This window comes from Bactrocera neohumeralis, chromosome 2 (genome assembly GCF_024586455.1).
Source record: "Bactrocera neohumeralis isolate Rockhampton chromosome 2, APGP_CSIRO_Bneo_wtdbg2-racon-allhic-juicebox.fasta_v2, whole genome shotgun sequence".
Taxonomy (NCBI): domain Eukaryota; kingdom Metazoa; phylum Arthropoda; class Insecta; order Diptera; family Tephritidae; genus Bactrocera; species Bactrocera neohumeralis.
Window position 1 is genome coordinate 43,170,301 of NC_065919.1, and position 18,010 is coordinate 43,188,310.

The following is an 18,010-nucleotide window of genomic DNA, read 5'->3' on the forward strand; positions in this document are numbered from 1 at the left end:
TACACGGATTTTGTCAATCGCAAGCCCGGGATAATTTAAGCTTGCTTTGTTATTAGCAAGTGACCATATAAGGCCTCTTGAGCCATCTTAAGTATATATAAATATATGTCTATGTATTGAATACGAGTATATTTCACCTATTATGAACATTTAAAATTGACACGTCTACTTCGGTACAAAATGTTAACTTCGGTTGCACCAAAACTATAATACTCTTCACAAATACAAAAGATTCCATAGAAGAACTTGGTTTTAATCGAGTAGTTTGTATAGCAACTATATGTTATCGTAGACCGGAGATTCTTAATGCTTCTTCTTTGAGCAATAATTCATGCAAATTTTCAGGAAGATCGTTTTTCAAGAAAAACAAGTTCTTCATATAAGAGCTTAATTTTGATTGTTCAGTTTGTATGGCATGCAGTAGTGGTCAGAAATCCACAGTGCAAAATTTCAGATCGATAACTCAAAATATGAGAAAGTAATTCGCATATATACAAACGGACATGGCAAAATAAACTCAGCTCGCCACACTTACAGGGTCCCCGACGTTTCCTTCTGGATGTTACATACCCTGTTCAGAGTATAACAAAATTAACTAAAACTAAAACAAGGCAAAGCTCACGCTTCAAAACTCAAATTGCTGCCTTCCAGCGAAATACATGAAGCAATGAAGAGTCGGCAACTAACTGACACCAACTGCGTGTGTGGCTTTGGCTTTGGCTTTGGCTGGTCTGCGAATAACTCTGTGGCTGCGACTACGCCATGTGTGGTGAATGTTGCTGTCGTTGAGTTGGTTGATGCGCTTCCACTTTTCTAGTTTGCATATCAATTCGACGTATTCAATTCGGATTGCTGGCTTTGCTCTGGGCACTTCTGCTCGAGTGTTGGTATTTAGTTTACCGTTGCCAAATATTGTCTGTTTCCGTTGTCTAAACTTTCATAGCTGTTTGCGCTTTATTCGTTGGTTTTTCGTTTCTCGCTGCTACGAGTGGGTCTCTAGCTGACGGCGAAGCCACTTGATTGCCGATATTACTCTCGATAAATTGCGTAAGGCGGGAGTAAGTGGTGTCTGTGAAATGTATACAAAACAGCAGACATTCATATGTACATATTTGCAAAATTGTACACTTCCGTGTGGGTCCATAATAGTAATACTCAACACTCTGTATCGTATGTAATGATGGGATAAATTTGGCACAGCATGCATTTTTAAATCACAACCCGCTGAGAGTGCTTTGAGGCAGATGCTTGATAGCAGATATATATCATATGTGAATCAAAAAACGAAATAACTGTTCCCTTTGTAAAATATTTCAGGGCTCATTTCAATTTTGTAGCAAATTTGTCCTCACCATCACAGAAACTTCCAAGTAGATATGTTATGAGAATCGAATCGCAATGTAATAAAATATTTTCCGAAAATATGTGAGTTTGCACTTAAAATATATGTGCTTATATTTTAGTAAGCACACATTCTATATTTGTGCAGTTGAAAATTCAAACGTACGTCTGATCGCCTTGAAGACCATTAGAAGCAAGACAAATTTTAACTTCAGTTGCAACGTCTTTCAAGAAATTAGGAAACCCAATCGCCGAAGACGAACCACTCTTCATCACGACAATGCAAATTCTTATACATCAACTGCAAAAACTGCACTTTTGAGATCTCAAAACAGCGATTGATGAGTTATCCTCCGAATAGTCTTGACTTGGCTCCGAATGAGCTTTTTTTATTTTCTTTCCTAAAAAATTAACAAAGAAGTTAATGTTTTTCAACATCTGAAGAATAGGTTGATGATGTGCATGTTTTTGAGATACCTCAATGAGAATGGCAAAGTGCTTCGAAAATTGGTTCAAAACCGTAAAAACTATAGATATAAACTATAAAGCTATAAAGCGATTTTCAAAGATTAAAATTTGTTTTTGTTCTCTAAACACGAAATATAAAAAGCACTATACACATGGAATAATGCTTCACTGTCTACAGTTTCGGAGATTGCACCATTACCGTAGACAATAACACCTGCCAAATTTCTTGAAGGAAACACGTGAAGTGAAAAAACTTTCAATACAAGGATTGCACGCTGATTGATCAGATTGTATGGCAGCTACATGCTATATTCATTCGATCTGAATATCTTTTTCAAAAATTGTATCGTTGCCGTAATTAATAATATCTGTCAAACTTCGTCCACTAATAAAATTTTCCATACAAGTACATGTTCGGATCGTTCGGTTGTAAGGCAGCTGTATGCGATAGTAGCCCGATATCGGCGTCTCCTAAAAATGAGACCAATTTTCCCGATGTTTGTTTAAAAATTAGATTTTTAATTTTAACCCTAGTAGAATAAAAGCAGAGAATTGTCAGCTCTGTGCCATTCCGTCGACTCGTGGGCTGTATTCAGCTGACAGTTATTAGAAAGCGCTTAAACGAACAAAATGTTACTATTCAGGTAGATTCCGAGTACTTACCTCTTTTATAATATAATGTTTACGAATATTTTCTTTTAATTCGAAACACACTCAAATTAAATCTTGACAAAGCTGAAGAGACATTTTACTAATCTAAAACTGTCTTTATTTTTTTACAGCATTGGTGGTATAAGGAAGTATCAAAGGATATGAAAGGAATAGAATATAGTGCGCTGAGAACTTAAAAGAATTCCCCTTTCCAACTAATTGAGTGAAAGAAGTGACATAAAATTTAAACTCAAGAACTCTTGAAACTTATAGTGCTTCTCTGGAACAGAGATTTGAACGTAAATAATCGCGTTGTCGTCATTGAGTCATGCAAAGAAGAGCCGCATTGCGAGCATTGAAATTTAAGAAAAGTCCCAAAGTGAAACATGACAAAATGTGTGCGGATAAATACGAGAATTAAACTGAAACGAACACATGTCATGCCGCACACGCCTATACACACCTACCTACGTAAGTGGCAGCGAATGGGCGATAAATAGGTGGTTGTAAGACAATAAATATGTATATGGATAAGCAGTATCTGTTTGCACGATTGTGTGTGTTTGCTAAGTCGAGCACATGTTGACATCACCGACGGCGCAAAAGCCCCCAACATGGCGCGCAGAAAGCGTTAAGCAAACAAAAACGCACAAGCAGACATACGCGCGTGTTTGAAGAACATAAAAAAAAATTGCAGTCTTGTATTAAATGTGTGTGTGAACCGCTGCATTTGTGTGAGTTGGCGGAAGTAAAACAAAGCAAAAAGGGAAAATAAAAGTAAAAGTGTTTAACTCCGCAATGGATTTATGCTGATTGCACGGGATTACTGGATAAATTGGAAAGGAATCAACATGAATTCCATTCAATTTTTTATCGTCGCGCTTTTGGCAACTATCGGTAAGTAGCTGCTGATGCCTTGGCCTTTGCATTAATGCCAATAAATATATATAACAGGAATTCAGGCACTGATGGCACATAATGCTTTACTAAATGTTGACCAGGAATTTTAACTTCTAACTCACGAGTACTGTAAAAATTTACATTTGAACTATTCGTTTGAAAATACTTTTGTTTCCCTTGTGTCGATATTATCCTTGGGTCTAAAACCTTGAAACAATTGGTATAGACATAAAAGGGTAAAAGTATATAAATCTCCCAGTATCATACAAAAACAAGAAAAAACGTTAACTTCAGCTGCACCGAAGCTAGCATAGCCTTCACAGGTGCGTTTCTTTTAGTAACTATGTGCCCAGTTTGTATGGAAGCTATATGCTATAGTAATCCGATCTGAACAATTTTTGCGGAGATTATGTTATTACCTTAAGCAGTAATCCATGTCAAATTTCGTGAAGATACTACGTCAAATGCGAAAGGTTTCCATACAAGTCCTTGATTCCGATCGTTCGGCTATATGCTACAGTTAATCGATCTAAACAATTTCTTCCGATATTAAATTATTTCTATGAGCAATAACTCATACAAAATTTCGTGAAGATATATCATCAAATGAGGAAGTTTCCTATGCAAGCATTTGATTCCGATCGTTCAGTTTGTATGAGAGCTCTATGCTATAGTAATCCGATCTGAACAATTTCTTCGGAGATTACATTATTTCTATGAACAATAACTCATACCAAATTTCGTGAATATATCTTGTCAAATGCAAAAGTTTTCCATACAAGAACTTGATTCTGATCGTTCAGTTTGTATGGCAGCTATACGTTATAGTGGTCCGATATCTGCAGTTCCGACAAATGAGCAGCTTCTTGAAGAGAAAATGACGTTTGCAAAATTTCAAAACGATATCTTAAAAACTGAGAGACTAGTTCGTATATATACAGACAGACGGACGGACAGACGGACAGACAGACAGACGGACATGGCTAAATCGACTCAGCTCAACATACTGATCATTTATATAAACACTATATGTGCTTTAAACTTATACCCTGTTCTGGGTATAATTACCGCAAATAAAACAATAATATTGGTGTTAACAAGAAATAGAAAAATATTCGACAAAAATTGTTAAGAAGAAACTGAACTTTGGAACATCTAATTAATTAATTGCTCAATTACATTTGTGTTAATTCCAATTTCCAGGAATATATCGCCAACACACACATAACAGTAACTACTTTTAGTAGACAAACTATTTCTTTCCATAATGTCTAAGTATAGAAGAAAGGCGCATGCATGCCTAACATCAGAACGTTTTCAATAATATTTAAAGCTACATGTGTACATATGTATATATTTCAGTACACAAGATCTTATAACAATATTACAATGACAACAGCAAATAAATCTGTATAGACATTATCAGTGCTTATGCATTAATAATCGATTTTATAATGAATAAGTTTATGAAATCTAAACACAAATATACAAATATTTCGCAATTAGCATTGGTCATTTTCCATTTAGCTTATTTATTCTCGAAACTAATGCAGAAAATAAATAAATAATTTGCTTTGAATTGAAATAATTACTTTACACACTTTGGTTGAAATAAAATAAAACTACATGCATGCATTTATACTAGGGTGTCCATTGTTTTCTAGTGTTGATGTCTTTTTTTTATGCAAAAGCGAATTTTAAGAAGCTTAGTTTTTTGCGCTAGAACGCATCGAACGTAAAGAAGATCTTTATTTTCAATTTAGAAAGTGTTCCCGTAAACGGTTATTAAGTTTTGATTCTTTCAAGTATCTTGATTACGAACTTATTCTTGAAAATATTGGATGTGCTCTTCTTTTTTAAATAATCGTTAATCTAATATTTTGATAAATATCGGCCTTAAAAAAAAAATTGTTTTACTGTTATTCGCACATTTTCTGGGCGTGCAAACGTCGTGTGATCCTTATCTCAGGCTCTTTATCGAAAATATGCGAAAAACAGGGTGGAAAGTTTTAAGCTTGTATTAAAACTCAAAAATGGAGATAACAAGATTTATAGTTTATAAAATGTCGTGCTTTACTCAAAAGAAATTTCACTTTCGCTTCAAAAGTAATTTGCATTCATATACTTCTCAGATACAATGATGTCGCCAAATACCCAGATATAAGTAAAGTCTACCAATTGATGTGAATAAGCGGATTAGACCTCTACACCAAGGTTATTTCCTTATTAGTATCTGAGGGATTTAATACGTGAAGTTAGGAATGATAACACAATTTGTCAAAGCATTGGACGTAGAGGCATATTGCTTTAGTGACATTTGTAAAAAGTTTCCGAACTTAGTATAGAAAAGCTGAATGGTGACCCCTTTAGTGGTCCTCACATACGGCGTTTCATGAGTGATACCGATTTCATTAAAGTAATGACTGTTCTGTAAAATGTAGCCAGGAAAAGTGAAGTGTTGATATTCGCGATTCTCCTTGGTAATTATGAGCCAATTGTCCAAAATATGCTGACAAACTTTAAGATCCTAAGAGACAATAAGAGTATCAATTTGGATAACATACCAAATAATTTGGAAACATTTTCACATAATTTAGATAATTTTGGTAAGAAATTGAGAAATCGAGAGAGCCTTATCCTATGATCCTTAAAAAAATATTGTTAACTAGAAAATTATAAAGGAATAACTGAAAAGATATTTAATGAAGATATAACATATGTTTTTGACATTTGTCTCTCTGATTACTTCGATGCATCGTAATTATTAATATATCTGTTATTTTGTTTTGAGTTGTCTCATTTTGTAAATTAAAATGAAAAAAAAATTAAAAATAAATGCGCTCATTTTTACAATCTTACTAAACTATTGAGGGTTTCATGAATTGTTAGCAGAAATGTATTGAAAACCGATCTTAAATCTAGGCGAAAAAATTGCACTAGGCCAGAAGAATCTAATACAAAACTTTCCGCTCTACATAGGTACTACTGATTTAAAAGTTATACATCAAATGTACTGAGTTTTTGTACAGTACACCAGGTTGTATAAGTAACACAAAATTTATAAATTACTGGAATGAATACTCAGTACATTGCATGTATAATTTTAACTGCCTATGACTTGTAATTTGCCAGGACCAAAGCACCTTAAGCTGCGAAACGTTAACCAAAGGGTCGGAACCGAAACATATATATATATATATATAACTCATCCACTGGCTGCAATATTTGACAAATAGGCGATACATCCAGTGTAAAGTCATCCGGCAGTTCGAAAATATATTTATATTTTTACATATTTATATTAGGTATATCCGATTTAACACATTCTTGACACACAGACAAATCATACTGAGGAAAGTATTATCCCTGAATTTCAATTTTATTTCTCACACATTGACCGATATTTTCTATCAAAAGTCAACAATTGGCTTCAATTTTTAATCACTGAAAAGGAAAGTCAGATGGAATTAAAAATTGTGTTATATGACAAGTAGGTGTGGTTGGAGTCCGATTTCGCCCATGTTCACACTTTAATATAGGATGTTAAGGCAATGTTATTTATTGAATTTTGTTGAAATCTATCAAGCAGGCTTCGAATTATGGGATTTATCCTAAAAGGGGTGGTGCCACGCCCATTATCCATTTTTGACACTGACTCTTACAAAACTGGCTCTCTGGAGTTTTTGGATATTCATTTATTGCGTGTTTAGTAATTTTTAACAGTACCGTTATATGGGAAGTGAGCGACGTTATGATCTGATTTCATTAATTTTCGCACTGTCGGTAGGGGTCTTATGTACCTAAAGGTACAAGTTGCAAGGGTATGAAATTTTCGGTTCTACCTGATCTTTGCTTCTTCTTACTTGTTTCACTTTTCAGGGGGTGTTCGCAAAAAAAAAACAAATTTGCGAAATAACGGACATCCTAATGCACATATGAAGTCACATGTAGAGATAATGATAAAATGGACTGAAATGTTTTAACGAAGCTTCATGTTTTTGTATGACATAAAACGATCTTCAATTATGTTAAGCGCTTCTTCAATTATTAGTTTTCTTAGATGTCAAACTGGTCATGTAGTGCAGTTGCAAATAATTATATCTTAAAGGAACATTTAAAATAGTTATCTACAAGTTACATTTACAAATGGCTTAATTGTAGCATATTCTCTACAATAGCTCTCAACAATGTTTATTGTAATTCCGACTCTTCCAGCAGAAATTTTCAAGCATCTTTTTCGATATTTGACCATTTATTGGATATTATTTACAAATTTCTTTCTTAATTCGTTCCCCCGACTGACTTGTACTTGGGCATGACTGATATAGAAAAATCCCTATAAACTAAATTACAACATATTTTTTACTGTGATTTTGCAATTGTGATGTTATTGGATGTTTCTTGCTAATTTTGGGAAGCTAAAACAGAGAATTATAGTCAAAATTTCCTAACACGTAGGACTTTTTGTGTTGTAGTCAAGGGGTGTAGAGGTTAAACCACCACCATTTACTTAACATGACCCAAATAATGGTACGTGATGAAAATTTTTGAACTCAAATTCGCAATCAGTACACTTCAAATACCCCGCAGATTTTCCTTCGGTTTTTTTTTCAGTAGTGTTATCGTGATAATGATATTCTGCGACGAAAAGCTATGAAAATATGGAATTTGTGCTCCAACAAGGGGAAGGAAGGGCTTAGTTAGAGTACGCAAATGAACTTTCATCATATTCAGCATAACGTATGAGACAAGTGAAAGATGAATTTTGGCTATCACTCTACCAAACTTATCATATGTTAGGAGCGCCTTCTGTGCTAAGTTGTTTTCTGCCAAATTTGGTGAAAATATCTCGTAAAAATAAAAAAAGCTTCCAATCAGGGACCAGATGAGCACTTCTTTGGGAGAAAAGGACGTGTGAAAAGTTAAGATAGATATTTCGAAAACTGAGGAACTAGTTCCCTAATAGTTCTGGTCGTCACGCTGATCATTTAAAAATGTACTTGGTACTTTCCTTTTGGCTGTTATAAACTTTGTGGAAAACTGAATATAAGGTGCTTTTGTTTAGACATGTGATTTTCAGAAAGAAATAAAACGCATATAATTTAATGTCAAAACCAAGAGTTTAGGTTAATTGTAAAGATGAGAGTTTACTACATATTTTAAAAATAACGCGCCAAATCTTCTCTTAAAAAGCGTCACTCGCATCGGACTTATCTCCGTAGACAAACGACTTTACATAACTCGACCAGAAGTTTCCTTCAATAGATTGATTATTGCCTTGGTTTTGTGGCATACCGCCAAAGGTCGTCCACATCAGATTACGTGGACAGGTATGTGTAATTCTTTTAATTTAATTTAATCATCAACTCTCGCCAGTTCGGTGGGATGTCTGATGGTATGCGCTCTCAAGTATTTAAGTCTTGACCTCTCAAACGCGGGACAGTCAAGAAGGATGGTCTGAGATGCTTCCATTTCATCTTCTTCCATACAGCTTCTGCAAACGACTTCTGGTAAGGAAGAGGCGAGCTTTATTGAGAAGCAAAGAGATCACTAGACCTCCTGCTATCAATCTTGGGCAAACAGGCTTTTGCAACTGCGCAAATACCAATGGTGGCGCAGCGCTGGCCATGCTTCCGCGAAGTCCACATCAATATGCTCCAATTCAAGCACGAACAAGTCATTAGTTATATATCTATACCGTTTCCCATTGACTTTAACATTGTGGTCGGTTTAATTTTTGAAGAAGTATGGACCAGTGCTTACCTCTGTACATAGAGCACAACAAGCAGTGATTTTTGGAGAATGTCATGGCATCTCAACAAATGCTTGCCGATTATCACCAATATCCGAAACGATACTTCGGTTTATTAGCGTACCTATTCCACCAAAAGTAAGCTTCATCGCTGAACAAATTATTCTTATGAAAATAGGGATCGTTGGCCATCTCGTTTTCTTGATAAATTTACACAATTTTCAAACGTTGCTTCATAGTAAGTTTGTTCATTAAGAAATGGAAAACCAAATTAAGTATAAACCAAGTAACAGCTGTCAAAAAAACAAACAACACCAAAAAAGGGATTGCTTCATTGGAAAGCGCACGACTAAAAACCACCGTTGTAACCTGTTCAGGATTTAAACATATAATTTTGAATTAGAATATCATTCATGAACAGAGCGTCAAATCAAAATTTAATAGCAAAATTGGAGGAATTTATTTCATAATGTTATGCAGAACATTTGTTGGCTTTGGTGAAAACATGTATTATTTAGCATTATTATTGTGCTTCGCATTTGAATATGTTATGAAATATTTAGATAGCCATCTATAACAATTTATAAATAATATATTAAGTTTTAACTTCTGCATTATAGTATTCACCGTTAAATAAACTGTTAAATAAACAGTTGTATATAAACATGTTTTATTAAATTGCTTATTTGTGAATTTTCGAAATAATAACTGAATTGCAACAATTGCCGTTTATGTATGTAAATATATGTAATTGTCTGCCATGTTTTTTAATCAAATATGCAATGTGCTCATATGGCATAGGTATGTGTGTGTATGCTTGCACAACCTTTGTGTAGGTAAACAAAAGCCTTGTGGCCAATGGCGTTTATTTAATCTGCGGCAAAACAAAAACACCAAGTGATGCACGCAAACTTTGTGCAAAAAAATTGCAACGCTAAAACTGCAACGAAACAATTTGACAGTTAAGCAATTAATTTAATGGAGTTTGTGGCATTAAGGGCACTCATATGTATACAAATATGGCAGCAATACAGGGTGCCTAAACTGTTTGAAATGAAACAGATATTTGGGAAAGCAAAGCTATATGGAAGCAAGCAACAAAAAATGCCTTTTAAAGTAATTAAATATGATGATAAAATATACATAAATGCAGTTGTAATAAATAATAGTGAAAGGCAAAAGTTGTTTCTGTGAAAAACACAACCAAAAACATTAAAAACATAAGTTGCAATGGTAAGCGTTCTGGTTCCAAATAAATAAAATAAATCAGTATAAGACAAAAACAAGGAAATTCGCAAATAGTAAAGAATTCGCACAATCAATTGATTCCGATGGTTCCAATTGTACACTTTGATTTACACATTTTCTTCGAAGATCACATAAGTTCCTTATGTAATAATCCATGTAAAATTTTATGAAGATGTCTTGTCAAATAAAAAAGTTTTCTCTACAAGGATTGTATTTTGATCGTTGCATTTCTATGGCAGTTATATGGATTCCACCAAATGTGCGGCTTCTTGGTGGAAAAGGACGTTTGCAAAATTTTAAATCAATATCTGAAAAACTAAAGGTCTACTTCCGATATTTACAGACGGACAGACGCACGGACGTGGCTATATATATCGGGTGATTTTTTAAGACCTTGATAACTTTTTTTAAAAAAAAAACGCATAAAATTTGCAAAATCTCATCGGTTCTTTATTTGAAACGTTAGATTGGTTCATGACATTTAATTTTTGAAGATAATTTCATTTAAATGTTGACCGCGGTTGCGTCTTAGGTGGTCCATTGGAAAGTCCAATTTTGGGCAACTTTTTCGAGCATTTCGGCCGGAATAGCCCGAATTTCTTCGGAAATGTTGTCTTTCAAAGCTGGAATAGTTGCTGGCTTATTTCTGTAGACTTTAGACTTGACGTAGCGCCACAAAAAATAGTCTAAAGGCGTTAAATCGCATGATCTTGGTGGCCAACTGCCCATGCATCCCGAAAAATGCACTGTTTGGTGTGGTTTGTATGGTGGAATCAGCCAAAAATAAGATGCTGTTGGACGCAACAAAAATGGAAGAACTGAACTTGGTTGACAAATGGTTTCAAAAGATGGCGCTACAATCAACAATCGCGATTCTATGGCCATTTTGAAAATCGGAGAACAATTCATCTCAAGAAAGGGACCCGTAAGTTGGCCACCAAGATCATGCGATTTAACGCCTTTAGACTATTTTTTGTGGGGCTACGTCAAGTCTGTAGTCTTTGATAAGCCAGCAACTATTCCAGCTTTGGAAGACAACATTTCCGAAGATATGGCTATTCCGGCCAAATGCTCGAAAAAGTAATGGACTTTGAATGGAAAAGACGACGCGGTCAACATTTAAATGAAATTATCTTCAAAAAGTAAATGTCATGAACCAATCTAACGTTTCAAATAAAGAACCGATATTTTGCAAATTTTATGCGTTTTTTTTTAAAAAAAAGTTATCAAGCTATATATATACGATATATAATTTTTTAGACCATTTTCGAATTGCTCCGTATATGCTATTATAATATTAACTCCATATTCTCTTTAATAAAAAAGTTGTGCACATGTAACCCATTGAAATACCCTGTTTATATAGTAGGCTACATATGTTCTTTCTTGCAAATATAAAAGCTTTTTTTTGTTGACAAAAACTTTTATTTTCAAAATTTTTTTCAATTTGTGGAATATAAAAATTGTCGCTTTGCAATTATAGCAATGAAAAATGGATGTTTTTATGGTGTGTTTATGTTTTCCGCCCACTTAATAGGTAATATTTTTCGACACCTCACTGTTATTGCGCTACACTTTTTCCGAGACATAAACTCAGTAATAAAGTGTAACTAAATTGACAGTTTGTAGAACACCATACAATTTTACAAAATTATAGCATTTGACTTATACATTTTTTCATAACACCTGCTTTGGTTCCAATTTGCCCAGCGTTAGAGAGTAACGAATAGAACAAACTATATTTGCTCTTCAAAATGATTGGTAATAAACGTGGCATATGTGTTTCGTTTTTTTCTAAGTTGCAGCAATTCTATTTTCCAACCTAAAAAATTTATAAAAATAAACTCGAAAATGTATAACTGACAGTTGATCCAAATAGACTGGATAACAAGATTCAGGTTTAAGTCGAAAAAAAACAAAGATTATTGAAAATTTGTGAAAAATTAGAATTATTTGCACATAAATCATTGGAATATGAGAGTGTTCGGTCTTATCCACAATATGGAATGCGCGCTAATTATCACGTGACCAGCATTCTTAAGATTGCATATTTTTTTGTCGCAAAAAGGAGTACCATGCAAAAGTACCTCGGTCACCGCGGGTATTCGCTCGACCAGGGTTATTTTTTTAAAGCGTGATGTTGGAAAACGAGATACATACCGCTAACCTGAACCATAGTGCCACTGTCATCTCTCAAAGGATAAAGGAACTAGGGTAGGATTATCGACATTTTAGGCTTTAACAACAGAACCGTCATCCTCGAAAAATAAGAAAAAAAAGGTTGAACTACGGACTTTCTATATTTCGAATCAGGCATAAACTCTAGCAGTAATTAAAGCCTGAAGACCAAGCGCAGAATAAGTCTTGCCAAAAGGTACTACTTTGCGATTTGTAGGCAATTGAAAAGCAGACCGCTTCTCAACCAACAAAAATTACGCTCTTTCAGTCTCATAACACGATGACGAACCGAACCGATGAGAAAACATTTGGAGCATTCGAAAGAACAGTTCTCCGCGTATATCCGACGCCGCCCGTGTGAGCGATGAATATCGCAGAAGATACAAACACGAAGTGTTCGAATTCTCCGGCGATATGGATATGGTTAAGCGCATAAAAATCCAATGAATGCGCTGTTTGAATCACGCCGTTCGCTGGAATATCTTTTTCCAGTGACAAGCTTCTTTGATTTGAGAATCATACATGAACAACGGCAGCGCCCACGCATCTAGTGTATAGTGACCTATCTATACATAGAAAGTAGAGTTGGCAAGATCTAGCAAGGGACAGAGACAACTGGTGAAGATTTGTTTACTCGACCCAGACCAAACAACGATTATAGTGCCAAAGAAGAAGAGGAAAATGTCATTTTCAACAACCAATTCTAAATTATGAGAGCAGTAATAAATGTATGTATATTTTTCGCGTGTTTTTCGAATCGGTAAATTTTTTTCTGTAAGTTGATAGTACTGTTAGTGACATACGAGTATATGCTAAATAAATCGATCCAAATATTCATTAGTATTTGAGATACGCATCGTTTTGTGAGGCTCCAGAAGTGAATTCTTCGATTTTTATTATGTCCGAATTTATTAAACAAAGAAGTGCGATAAAGCACCATCTCATACTGCATTGGTTATTCGTGATCATTTCGCCACATTTTCAACTAATATCCTCCCACAACCACCGCATTCGCCTGATTTGCTTCGTGTAACTTCTGGTTGTTCAGCTTCTCATAACCATGACCACTCCGAGGACACCGTTTTGACTAAATTAAGGAAAGAAAAGCTGAATCAAAGAGGGCTCTGATGATGACTGAAAAATTTGTTGGCATAAGTGTATTGCAGCGGGAGGGTATTACTTTTAAGGGGATGAGATGAACAAAATTCACCTTTCAATATGATCACAGTAGTATGTAGGTTTAAGTATAGTACTAGGTCTCATAAGTGTTTACTACCATTTTATAAAAATCAGGAAGGAAGTATCTTCTTTTCAAAACATTATTTATCAGAAGCAGTATCTGGTATTCATGAATATATCTGTCTGGCTAAAATTTTTCGTAAACACGTCACCGCGCATACCCATTTACATGTATGTATATGTACATTGTTTAAACCCGATGGCCTTGTCCTTGCTCTAGAAAAAATATTTGTTATGAAATATTATTAATTTGAAATATCATGCATGTGTGCATAAATATTTTTCTGGGAATTGTATTGGTAAAATTACCTTACTGTTAATTTACAAATATACAAATAATATACAGATTACACAAATATTGTGTAATGTTTACCTGGCAAGTGTTAATCGGTGAATTAGTACTCAAATAATATCAAAATATGCTATATGCGCATTAGTTGTTTTAAAAAAATAATAAATTTGATTAACAAAACTAATTGTGTTGCTACATTATTAGCTATTAAATCATAAAAATATCACTCATACGCCCAGGTCAACGGAGAGCAAGAGTAATGTTAATATGCAAGCCATTTTCAAAAGTTGTTGTTTTTTTATGAAAATTACTTTTTTAGTGCTTATGTTGATTTTTAAACCTGAAATTCCTCAAATAGTGTTCGTGCTTGTAATTTTATATTTGCGAGGAAACAATTTCGCAATAAATACATTCAGTATTTGCGAAAAAGAAATTATAAATGTATGCAAAATAAAATTAAGCGCAAATTGTCTATGGTAATTCCTACAGATTTTCCTTTTTCTTATTTTTATAATTTCGAACAAAACAAGAGACAGCATAAACAAATTTTTTTGGAGGAAAAATAACAGCGATAATCAAACACAGGACAACTTTATGGTTAAGACGAATAAGAAGAATCACTTGGACTGATATTGCTTATGCTTTTGCTTCAGAAACTCACATATTTCCATTGATTTGTGTTTTATTCTTAAAATTTTGTTTAAATGCGACGTCCAATGTAGTTTTATGCAGTAGTAGTGATGTCACTAACTTATGTACTTATCATAAATTTATAGTTTTTATTTTTGGCAAAAATGCTCTGTTCTCTTTGCTTTCATATTGAAATGAATGCGAGTTCACGCTTATACTACTTATTGCCTATTTATGTATATCTTTATCTCTGAAATGGTTGCATGATACTAAGAATCTAGCGGTATCACCTAAAATCACGGTTAACTGTTGATTAGAGCGATAACTTGAGAAAAATTTCAAGAAGTAAGGGACTGCTTCAAACCACAACCTGGCGGATTTTGAGAAAAGATTTAGCTTGTATCCGTATAAAATTGTTCTCACCCAAGAACTGAAGCCATTGGACCACCGTAAATGTCGCGAGTTTGCTAATTTTGCATTGGAACAGCTTGAAAACGATAACGATTTTTTAAAGAAAATTTTCTCCGATGAGGCTCACTTTCATCTGAGTGGTGCGGTAAATAAACAAAACTATCGATTTTGATGCCAGCAAAACCCAAAAATGCATAATGAATAACCATTACATTCGCCTAAATTGACGATTTGGTGTGGTTATTGGTCTGGTGGAATCATCGGTCCGTACTTCTTTCGTAATGAAGCTGATGACACCATTACTGTCAATGGTGAGCGGTATAGATCGATGACAAACAACTTTTTAAGGTTGCTATTGGAAGAAGTTGATCTTGACGACATCTTGTTCCAACAAGAAGGGGTTACATGCCACACAACACATGCAACAACCGAATTATTGCGAGAAAAGTATGGAGATGCGATTATTTCAAGAAATTGTGACTTTGAATATTATTATATATAAGTTATTAATTTTAGTAAAGATAATTGAATTTGATCTTGGGAACCTTTGAACTTGAATAGTGGCCATCAAAAATTATGTAAAAATGTGGTGGTTATTGTACGATGCGCACACGGTGGCTGTCAGCAGGAGAAGAGAGTTGATCGTATGATGTGTAGTCCTATATACACAGTAATAACAGCGGGCGTCCTCAAGCCTAACGGTTAACTATATATTCCTTGTTTCGTTTTGTGGTTTTTTTATGATTTTTGGCTTTTGCCATCGTCGCGAAAAGACGACTTGTTGGCAAAGGCATGCTCGGGGAGATGCTACGGCCTCTGTTTTTATGATGTTGCCATGCTTGTGGAATTTAAACGTTTGAATATAATCGTTTTTATTATAATGCTACATTTGTTCTTCGCCAATTTGGCTGCCATACGCATAATGTTTGATTACATTATATAAAGTATGCAAATATATGTACATATGGGGTATATATGAATGTATGAAACAGCATTTGCGCACATCAATAAATATATTGATTTTTGATTTCAATTTTTATGGTTACATACACTCATATGAGCATGTGCAGATACACAAATAGGATAGAAGATGTATTTTTAACATCTTATTATACAAATAAATATTTTTCTTACTAATAGAAATTAAATTTATCAAAGCAATATATATACTATACATATACATAATTATAAAATGTGAATTTAAGTTTTCTAGTTTTCTTTCATACAAAATGATATGCATTTCTTGGAATATCACTAAGAAGTATAACTTCATCCGCGCGTAGGAACTCCACGCATCTTTTTTTTTCAAATAAAAAATTAAATATTTTATTGGAATTTTTAATGGTTACATACATATTAGTAAACAAAATTTGAGAGTTTTGGAAAACAATATTTTAAACTCTGCCATTGCCACGCAATTTCCGGTGACCCCACGGAAAAAAATTGGCAGGATAACTCCTTATAAGATCACCTAAAGTGAAAAAATACGTTTTTTAGTTGAACCCTTAACTTAGAACTTGGACGAAGAAAAACACACTGAAAATTGAATTTTTTGCAGACATTTTTACAAAAAAAAATTTTTACAAAAAAAAAGAAAATTTCAGTGAAAATTTTGCGACATTTTCGTCCAATTCTTTAAGAATTGTATTTCAAAGACCTGTGTAAAATTTCATGAAGATCTCGAGAAATATTGCCAGCCGACTTCAGAAACATAGTTTCAAGAAAACTGCTTACATACTTAGAAGACTAAGAGTTTTTTTTTTTTATATTTTCACAATCTTTTATTTCCTCTTGGCTCGATTTCCACTGAACGTAATAAATGATATTGTAACAAAACTAAAGAAAACATAAATGTTGTATAACTACTTACATTTATTTATTTATAGTATAAACAAAATAAAATTGAGAAAACGAACTAACTGTTTTCTCCAATCCAATAATGCATGAATAATTGTCACAAAATTAAGCGAAAGAATAAATTTATTGGCTTAGCAAACTCACAGAAGGATATATCTTTATATCCAAGCCCCACTCTGTTCGCCCAATGTAATTTCGTATGCTTGCTCTTTAATGATGGAAATAAATAGCATCCGCTTTTTCGGATTGAAACTGAGCAATCCACTTGCCGACAACTCACTTCATCTGTTCGCCAAGAATGAGCGTTTCATGATGTCAGTGGCGATTTCGTTTTCAAATTGTCGATTAGCATTTCATACATACATATATATGTACATACATACATGCATGCTTTATCCATATGCATGAAAAGCTTATGTACATTCGTCTGTGGAAGCTGCCATAAAACTATGCACACACATCTAGTATTCATACACTCACATATTCTATATACATATAGAAGTATGTATATATATGTAGAGTTATAAATGCAGACTGGCGTTGACCATTCGTTTCAGTTATAAAAAATCGCTTATGCAGCTCAGCTCTGCTTCCGATAGTTTTTGCTTTATTGATCGCTTACTCAGTAAAATGAGGTGGGAAACTCTTTCTATTGGATCCGACAGCCACAGCTGTCTGTGTTTTCTCATATACACTTATATAGTTATGCCTTACCATATTTGTATGTGTACACATGACTATTTGCTATTCTGCAGCGTGTCGATCCATTGACTACTATTTTTAACTCATTTCCATGCACATTTTTCTTGTCATGTATGTAGATTCCCGGCACTTCGGTTTATGTTAGCTCTATTTTCGATGAGCTTACTTCTTGCTTGTATAGTATGCTTTTCGCTAGCTTCATAAATCATCACGAAATGTCAGTGTGCGCTCATCTGGTTGAATCTTCATCCACTTTCACACACTCGCATTTACCGCTTGGCATTGAGTTGTCGACGGGAATACGTAGATTTCGAAAATGGCCATATCTCTTAACGCTATTG

The 18,010-nt window shown here is 34.1% G+C and overlaps 1 protein-coding gene across 4 annotated transcripts in view; it reads left to right on the top strand.

Moving 5' to 3' along the window:
• Positions 1-18,010, top strand: part of LOC126751284 (uncharacterized) — a 175,268-nt gene that overhangs the window by 19,575 nt on the left and 137,683 nt on the right. For all 4 annotated transcript variants that reach the window (XM_050461417.1, XM_050461416.1, XM_050461415.1 and 1 more), the window contains exon 2: positions 2,592-3,357. In XM_050461417.1, the coding sequence (XP_050317374.1) occupies positions 3,267-3,357 (91 nt within the window). In that variant the 5' untranslated portion in view covers positions 2,592-3,266. The remainder of the gene's footprint in view (positions 1-2,591; positions 3,358-18,010) is intronic.